This window comes from Aulonocara stuartgranti, assembly GCF_965226115.1.
Source record: "Aulonocara stuartgranti genome assembly, chromosome: 4".
NCBI lineage: Eukaryota > Metazoa > Chordata > Actinopteri > Cichliformes > Cichlidae > Aulonocara > Aulonocara stuartgranti.
The window spans coordinates 36,813,025-36,822,368 of record NC_138942.1 but is presented as its reverse complement, the minus strand read 5'-3'; the positions used below and the strand labels follow the sequence as shown (position 1 = coordinate 36,822,368).

Below are 9,344 nucleotides of genomic sequence, written 5' to 3'. Positions count from 1 at the left end.
GATGGAGCGCCATCAATGACAGGGAGGAAACATGGACTGGTGGCACAAAACAAACTGGAAGAGGAAGGCGTGGAGGAGGCCATTGCTCTGCACTGCATCATCCATCAGCAGGTCCTTTGCAGCAAATGCCTGAAGTTTGACAATGTGATGTCTATTGTTGTGAAATGCATCGACCAAATCAGATCCAGGGGCTTAAAGCACCGAAGGTTCTGTGCTTTTCTAGAGGAAATGGAGTCAGAATATGGGGATGTGCTCGACTTCACTGAGGTACGTTGGCTCAGCAGGGGAAATGTATTAAAGAGACTTTTTGAGTTGAGAGCAGAAGTGAAGCCTTCATGGAGAAGGATGGAGTTAGTGTTCCTGTGCTAACTGATCCCAAATGGCTCATGGACTCAGCTTTTCTTGTTGATATGACACATGAGCTTAATGTACTGAACAAGACGTTACAAGGCCAGGGGCAACTTGTCAGTGCTGCCTATGACAACGTGAGAGCATTCTCCACAAAACTGGCGCTCTGGAAAGCTCAGCTCTCTCAGACAAACCTTTGCCATTTCCCAGCATGCAAGGCTCTCGTGGATGCAGGCACACCATTCAGTGCTGACGAGTATGTTGATGTCATTTTGAGGCTACAGGAGGAATTTGATCACAGATTTGCTGACTTCAAGACACACAGAGCCACCTTTCACATTTTTGCGGACCCCTTCTCCTTTGATGTGCAAGATGCCCCTTCTGTGCTTCAAATGGAGCTCATTGAGCTGCAGTGCAACTCTGAACTCAAAGCAAAGTTCAGCGAGGTGAGTGGAAAAGCAGACAAGCTTGGACAATTTTTGAGAGAATTGAGCCCTAGTTTCCCTCGGCTTTCCCGAATGTTCAAGCGGACCATGTGCCTTTTTGGTAGCACATACTTGTGCCAAAAGCTCTTCTCCACTTTGAACTTCAATAAGTCCAAGTACAGGTCCAGACTTACGGATGATCATCTTCAAGACATACTGAGGGCCGCAACTGCTTCCTCCCTCAGGCCAAATCTGGCTCGGCTATGCGAGAGGAAACGCTGCCAGGTCTCTAGCAGCAAGGAGTAGGCAAGAGAAGCCATGTTCAGAAGAACAGTTCATTTTCTACAGTGTTCCATTCATGTTCAGAAGAAGGTTATAGAACTGTTAATACAGACATTTCAATCTAAATACAGCAGATATAGAAGACTGAAAGAAACACACAAGTTCACTGACTAAAAATATCTTATTATTGTTTTATTTATGTATTACAGATTGATTGATTTTCTTATTAATTCTTAATTTGTTTATTTGAGTTTGAGACCCCTGTCCTACACCATAAATCAGTAAGAGAGGGTACGACCTCTCTCATGGCCCCAAGTGGTGTGTGCATGCCAGAGCACTCTGGAAGGCACACAGAGTCTTTACAGACTACTAAGGATCAAACCTCTATCATCATGCAATCGATTATACAACTCTAAGCATATATGAGTAAATATTTCTAAGCATAAATGACAATCAACAATATAAACCTTACAGCTGGTTTTAATAACAGAATTTATTTGTTTCTCAAACGAGAAAGAGCTATCGAGAAACACTCCTAAATCTTTAGTTCTGAACTTTTCCAGTGGGCCAAGGTCAACATTATCTGCTAATGCTAAATAGGCTGCCGTTATTAACTAATGCTAATTTGATGTGAATTAGCATTATGCACTAATGCTAACACTTTTTAACAATGTGAGTAGCTAATGCTAACACTATTTCCCTTAACTTTATAACATTGTGAACGGCTAATGCTAACACTCTTTTCCCTAGCATTACAACATCTGAGCTGCTAATGCTAAGTAGGCTGCCATTAGCACCTACGTCTATCCATCCATCCATTCGCTTCCGCTTATCCTTTTTTTCAGGGTCGCGGGGGGTGCTGGAGCCTCTCCCAGCTGTCATAGGGCGAAAGGCGGGGTACACCCTGGACAGGTCGCCAGTCTGTCGCAGGGCTAACACACAGGGACAGACAACCATTCACACTCACATTCACTCGCACATTCACACCTAGTGGCTGAAGCTAGCAGCTAATGCTAAAGCTAAAGATAATTTGATGTGAATTAGCATTACATTAGTGAGGAGTTAATGCTAAGTAGACTGCCATTAGCAGGTAATGCTAATTTAAGGTTAATAGGAATTGGCATCTAATGCTAATACCATATTTTCTTGCTTTAACCCTTTAAAACTGGTCAGAGTGGGCACACTCCGTTTTGCGCAACTATTTTTAAATCCCGGTAGCACTGTAATCACGTGAGCTAGCGCAATAATTTTTTTTGCATATGAAACCTGAGGAGTTGTATTTACATCTTATGCCATCAGCTTGTCCTAGGTTACAGTTTCCTTCCACATATGCTTAGGACTCATATTGCTCTGCTGGAAATAGTTTATTTTGATGCATATGCTGTTATTTTGCAAATTTGCAGTATAATATTTATTTTCGTTTTTCCTGCAGTATATAAAAATTGGTGTATTTCAAAAATAAAACTATGAAGGCACTCAAAATAAATTTCCTGAGGTGGGAAACTATTTTGTGCAACTTTTTTGTATTTACAGTTTTGAGGGATAAGCCTCTTAAATTTCTCTAACTAGAAATATATGTTAAAAAAACAAAAACGATTTTCAATTTTTTTGTAGTTTATTGCACTTTTTTGCAATTTATGTAATTACTATGCACTTAATACATACATATTATTAAAATTTAGGCTGTAATGGTTGTATTGATGTATAGCAACTTGAAATGCTCCCAAAAATGGCTCTACAGCATGTAAAAATATAATATAAGCTCTGGCGGACTTGGTTCTATGGTAGGTCTAAACGGGTTAAATCAATATCAGTAGCTAATCCGATTGTTCAGTCTGACGTCAGGTGAAGTCATTTTTATGCATTTAAGAGCTGTGTTGAATTCAACATTACAAACTGAACATTAGAACTATCCTCTTCTCCAGGATTTTCCTGATTTAACATTTCAATATGACATTTCCAGCGCTTTGTTTTCTCTGCTCACAGACAAAACAGATACACGCATGTATATACAGCCCACGTCCAGCTCTGCATGCACTCCTGCTCCATTTCTATAGAGAATAAACAACGTAACACAATCATTCTCCATTGTTTTCAACTCAACCAGCTGCATTTAATGAAGGAGTTTGAATTTACTTTACAACAGCTGCTGTTGTTTCCTGTCTGCATTCATGTTCTTAACTGTACTCCACACATTCTGAACTGGTGTACCGTAATTGTCGGGCTATAAGCCGCTACTTTTTGCACAAGCTTTGAGCCCTGCGGCTTTTAGTCAGGTGCGGCTTTTCTATGGATTGTCCATGAGCGGATTTGTTTTGTTTGTTCCGCTGTTGTACGGCACTACGTTGCCTGGCGGAAGGATCGGGGTTCAAGAGTGGTATGTTGGTCACATGTCCATCCGTCAGGCAACGTAGTGCCGTACAAGTAGCGCGAAAAACAAACTTCAAAGTAGCGCTACCCGTTCAGCTGGAGGCCTGGATGATGAGCGGCGATAAACTTGCAAAAAGCAAGTTATGCCCAACTCCACCATTGGATTCTGACAGCGTGGAAAAGTGTGAAAACATCCACGATCACCAACAGATTTCGAAGGGCTGAATGCTGCATGATGGAGAGGAGGACACCGCCACGGCCCTTCTGAGGGTGTTCGACTCTGACACTGACAACGAGGATTTCTTTGGTTTTGAAAGTGACAACGAAAGAAAGAAGCTGAGAGTGGATGACGAAGCCACCCTGAGCCTGTTTGTTTCCGACACTGGAGGAGAGGACTTTGGTGGTTTTAGTGCGCAGGAAGATGGTGAATGACTGACTTTTCTTCTTGTTAAAGCCGTGTCACTGCACCTGAGCCTAAAAGGTAGTCCGAATCAATTGTTCTGGTGTGCTGTAGGTTATTGTTATGTACTACATTTGTTACTCATTTATGAAGCACAGTACATGTTTTGTACTTGTAATTACCGCTACTTGTACATATACCTAAAAAGTTATGCAAATATGTACCCATAACTTGTTTTTCAAAATATTAATAAAAGGGGTGTGTCTCCAAACAGCCATCTCTTTCCTGACAATTCGCTTTGTGCATATTCTCTTACATATGATAAGTCAACATTGAAACACCTGCGGCTTTTAGTCAGGTGCGGCTAATGTATGTACAAAACAGGATTTTCCCCTGATTTTAGCTTGTGCGGCTAATATTCAGGTGCGCTCTGTAGTCTGGGAAATACGGTAGTTCTTCCTAAAGTACTGCAGTATTCCTGCCAGTACATCCTTTTAGTTTTCCTAACTGTTTCCTCTGATGCTCGTTGCTATTCTTTCCTCAATGCAAATTCATGCTAAGCTCCTTCATATCCATCCCTGTTTCTAAACCTGTAATAATTGCTTTAATGTGTCTTTGGCCTAATTATGAGTCTGTCCATATGTTTGTAGTTCCCCACTTGCTTTGGTTTCTTAGCTCTGATTCTCTCAAATTTATCCTTGAAATCATTTACTGGCATCTCTCCCTCTCACTCCCACTATCCCCAGAACACCAGAGTATTCATCTCCTGGTTTATCCTATGGCCTCTTTGCATTTTCTCCAATCATCCCTGTTTCTAGAGTCTCACCCCATCTGCAGGCAGTCCAAGAGAAACTGCCTCTGCCATTTTCTTCTTCTTAATCTTTGATTTTTCTCTTCACTTTCTCCATTGGGTCTTCTTAGACGCACTTTCCAGAAAGCAGCAACATTTTTTGTGCCCCATTTTTCAAATTGTGCATCTTACTTCAGCTTAATGTGTTTCCTGTTTTGTTTTTACACAGGTCATGTAAAAGAAATCCTACCAGAGACTCGACAAAGCTGAACTGAAAGACAGCACGGGCAATAAATCAGAGCAGCACAGAACTTAAGCTCATGGTCCATAGAAGCTGGGCTCTACAGGTGTACCAGGACAAGCTTAGTGTAAGTCCCTCGAAAAAGTTTCACTTGTGCTGTTTCAGTGTAAATTACTGGTTTGTTTGAACAATTTCATCAGCTGAACCATAAATACTCCAAAACAATTTCTTTGTGACTCAGTGTGATTTTTCATTTTGTAATATTAGCATGTCAAACTCTACATTCTCTACACAGATGAGAAATGAAGTGTATTTAATAATAAAAGTTATCTCTCAGAGACAAAGTTAGTGTCTCATTCAGGTCTGTATCTGAGTAGCCTCAGACACATGCAGTGCTCATATTTTCTGTTTTGTGTGTCACTCAGACCTCTTCCTGACAGGGGCAGCAATTTCATTTAAAGTCCCATTCACTGATACAGGCTGCTGGAGCTCCAACCAGGAGGGTACACACATGATCCAGGGAAAAAAAATTATATATGGTCTCTTAGATAAATATTAAGAGGTCCTGTGTTTTACTAAAAAATCAAAGTAGTAAAACACAGGACCTTTGGGTTAGATATAAGGTGATTTGACAAATCATGTCTGTTGTAAATGAGTAAGCCATTTATCGACCTGACTCAGGTTTTAAATCATCATCAGAAAAGACTGAATCCTGACCTGAGAATTGTACACTTTGGACTTTCCACTGCAGAAAATAGAAGCTTCAGTCCTGAATCCTGCAGGTTGTTGTTACCCAGGTCCAGCTCTGTCAGACGGGAGGACTGGGAGCTCAGGACTGAGGACAGAGCTTCACAGCTTCTGTCTGACAGGTTACAGCCACTCAGTCTGAAGAAAGGATGACAAGAAGACATGAAACACTTGTGTTAAAGTATATTCATGGTGCCATGAGGAGCTACTACATTTACAATATTTCAACACTGTTTCAGGACATGCTGGAATCCTTATTGCCTCATGTTACAAAAGACAAATGTGGCAGTTTAGTGTGATTTGGATGGATTCATTAAAAAAACAAAACATAAACACTGTTAATTTTTTCCAAATGAAATTGATTAAATGATGTTAATTGATGAAAAAAAAAAATCGATATCGCTTGATCTGACCTCAGCGTTTCCAGTTTGCAGTATTGACTCTTCATCCCAGCAGACAGAAGCTTCACTCCTGAATCCTGCAGGTTGTTGTTACCCAGGTCCAGCTCTGTCAGATGGGAGGACTGGGAGCTCAGGACTGAGGACAGAGCTTCACAGCTTCTGTCTGACAGGTTACAGCCACTCAGTCTGAAATCAAGGTGGAAGGGAGACAAGATCAACCAAACAAATCAGAGCTTTATTGCTTTTTTATTGTTTTTAAGCAGAAATCAGTGAGGTGCTGGTAGATTCTGTTCTTTTGGTTTATTACCCAACAACACACACATACACTAATATTTGTGACTTTTGTAATAGTAGCATTTACAATGCAAAGCAACAGCGATCACAGATTGAAGGGGCCTGAATAAAACTACAATGCAGTGATTTTTAAGATGACCTGTTCTTCCAATTTCCAACAACAGATTTCTCCAACCTTACAGTTAAAAATAATTCTTTATCTCATACTGAATCTTGGTGCACCTCCCCCCAGTTTATTAAAATGGAGTGGTACTGAAGTTGCTGTAAGTGATGTGTGATGCCACTGATTTCCTTTCTGATCCAATACAAAGTAAAATTCAGGCTGGTATCTGCGATACTGATGAAAACTATTCCTTCAGAATCAATACAAGACATCATAAGAAAATATGATGTTTTGTATAACATAAAAAGCCTGAATTTTAAAATATTCAGTTAATAATCAAAAACAGATGTGACTGAAAATAATAAAACTGAGAAACATTTTATGGCCATTCGATCCTTTTACAACCATTGCAAGAGCTTGGTTGGCATAGCCGGCAATACGTTGGATAGTAATAAGTCCGGTGGGTGATGGGCTCCACCAGGGCTGCCCTTTGTCACCGATTCTGTTCATAAATTTTATGTTTAAAGGCTGTATCAAAAGTTCATTCAAGTTACAATATTGTGGTCAAAAGTTCTCCTTTTTTCTTTTATACTATACAACTACGCTGTCTCATGGTTTTAGGACATGGATCTGTCATGGAAGAAATCTATGACCACTTTTAATCAACATTTTAAAAATAAACATGATCACAGATTTACTCACAGAGCCTTGTTGGAGGCTTTGACCACTGGCAGCAGCCTCAGAAGAGCCTCCTCTGAAGCAGAGTATTTCTTCAGGTCAAACACATCCAGATCTTCTTCTGATGACAGTAAGATGAAGACCAGAGCTGACCACTGAGCAGGAGACAGTTTACCTGTGGAGAGACTTCCTGATCTCAGGGACTGTTGGATCTCCTCCACTAGAGAACGATCATCCAGTTCATTCAGACAGTGGATCAGATTGATGCTTTTCTCTGCAGACAGATTCTCACTGAGCTTCTCCTTGATGTACTGGACTGTTTCCTGATTGGTCTGTGAGCTACTTCCTGTCTGTGTCAGCAGACCTCGTAGGAGAGTCTGATTGGTCTGCAGTGAAAGACCCAGGAGGAAGCGGAGGAACAAGTCCAGGTGTCCATTTGGACTCTGTAAGGCCTTGTCCACAGCACTCTGGTGGAGAGATTGAAGTTTTAGTTTGTTAAATAGTTTAGACCATGTAGAGGTTGTTTGTTGTTGTTCCAGCAGATTGAGTCCAGAGTTGATGAAGGTCAGATGGACATGAAGAGCAGCCAGAAACTCCTGAACACTCAGATGGATGAAGCAGAACACCTTGTTCTGGTACAGTCCGCTCTCCTCTTTAAAGATCTGTGTGAACACTCCTGAGTACACTGAGGCTGCTCTGATATCGATGCCACACTCTGTCAGGTCTGATTCATAGAAGATCAGGTTTCCTTTCTGCAGCTGATCAAAAGCCAGTTTTCCCAGAGACTCCATCATCTTCCTGCTCTCTGGACTCCAGTGTGGATCTGTCTCAGCTCCTCCATCATACTTGACCCTCTTCACTTTGGCCTGAACCACCAGGAAGTGGATGTACATCTCAGTCAGGGTCTTGGGCAGCTGTCCTCCCTCTCTGGTTTCCAGCACATCCTCCAGAACTGTAGCAGTGATCCAGCAGAAGACTGGGATGTGGCACATGATGTGGAGGCTTCGTGATGTCTTGATGTGGGAGATGATCCTGCTGGCCTGCTCCTCATCTCTGAATCTCTTCCTGAAGTACTCCTCCTTCTGTGGGTTAGTGAACCCTCTGACCTCTGTCACCATGCCAACACAGTCAGGAGGGATCTGATTGGCTGCTGCAGGTCGTGTGGTTATCCAGAGGCGAGCAGAGGGAAGCAGTTTCCCCCTGATGAGGTTTATCAGCAGCACATCCACTGAGGTGGACTTTCTAGGGTCAGTTAGGATTGTAGTTTTGTGGAAGTCCAGAGGAAGTCGACACTCATCCAGACCATCAAAGATGAACACAACCTGGAAGTCTTCAAAGCTGCAGATTCCTGCTTCTTTGGTTTCAGTAAAGAAGTGATGAACAAGTCCCACCAAGCTGAACTTTTCCTCTTTCAGCACATTCAGCTCTCTGAAAGTGAATGGAAATATGAACTGGATGTCCTGGTTGGCTTTGTCTTCAGCCCAGTCCAGGCTGTATTTCTGTGTTAAGACTGTTTTCCCAATGCCAGCCACTCCCTTTGTCAGCACTGTTCTGATTGGTTCATCTCTTCCAGGTGAGACTTTAAAGATGTCTTCTTGTCTGATGGTTGTTTCTGGTCTGTCTGGTTTCCTGGATGCTGTTTCAATCTGTCTGACCTCATGTTCATCATTGACCTCTGCAGTCCCTCCCTCTGTGATGTAGAGCTCTGTGTAGATCTGATTCAGGAGGGTTGGGTTTCCTGCTTTAGCGATGCCCTCAAACACACACTGGAACTTCTTCTTCAGGGTGGATTTAAGGTTACGATGACAAACTGCAGCTTGAAGTTCTGAATGAGAAGAAAAATAAACACTCAATTCCAAAAAGAACTAATCTTTAAAACATGTTGCTCCATCTTCCATCTCTGGAAAATGTCTCATTTATCCAGCAGCTTAAATCTTTAGATAAATCCTCTTACGTCTCTGCAGACGGTCAGCCAGCTCCTCCTGCTTCATTCTCCTCAGGAAGTCCACTGTGATCTTCACAAACGCCTCTCTGCTGCTGCTCCTCTGACTCTCTAAGCATTCTGGGTAATCTGGACTCAGAACCTTCTGGATCTTCTTCAGCTCGTTCTTCACAAAAGTGATGATGTTGTCCTCCAGCAGCTGGAACAGAATATTTATGAATGAGCCAATCAGACTGAAATCATGGAGCCAAACATCAGATCCATGTTGGACACACTGACGATCCACTGGTCTACAAAGAGCAGCATGGAGATGACTGTGAACA

The 9,344-nt window shown here is 41.9% G+C and overlaps 1 protein-coding gene across 1 annotated transcript in view; it reads right to left on the bottom strand.

Moving 5' to 3' along the window:
* LOC309704947 (protein NLRC3-like) overlaps positions 1-9,344 on the bottom strand; it is a 146,302-nt gene that overhangs the window by 58,855 nt on the left and 78,103 nt on the right. The window contains exons 4-7 of the mRNA XM_082530467.1: positions 9,034-9,220; positions 7,104-8,904; positions 6,017-6,190; positions 5,574-5,741 (exon numbers count right to left, since the gene is read on the bottom strand). Of these exons, the coding sequence (XP_082386593.1) occupies positions 5,574-5,741; positions 6,017-6,190; positions 7,104-8,904; positions 9,034-9,220 (2,330 nt within the window). The remainder of the gene's footprint in view (positions 1-5,573; positions 5,742-6,016; positions 6,191-7,103; positions 8,905-9,033; positions 9,221-9,344) is intronic.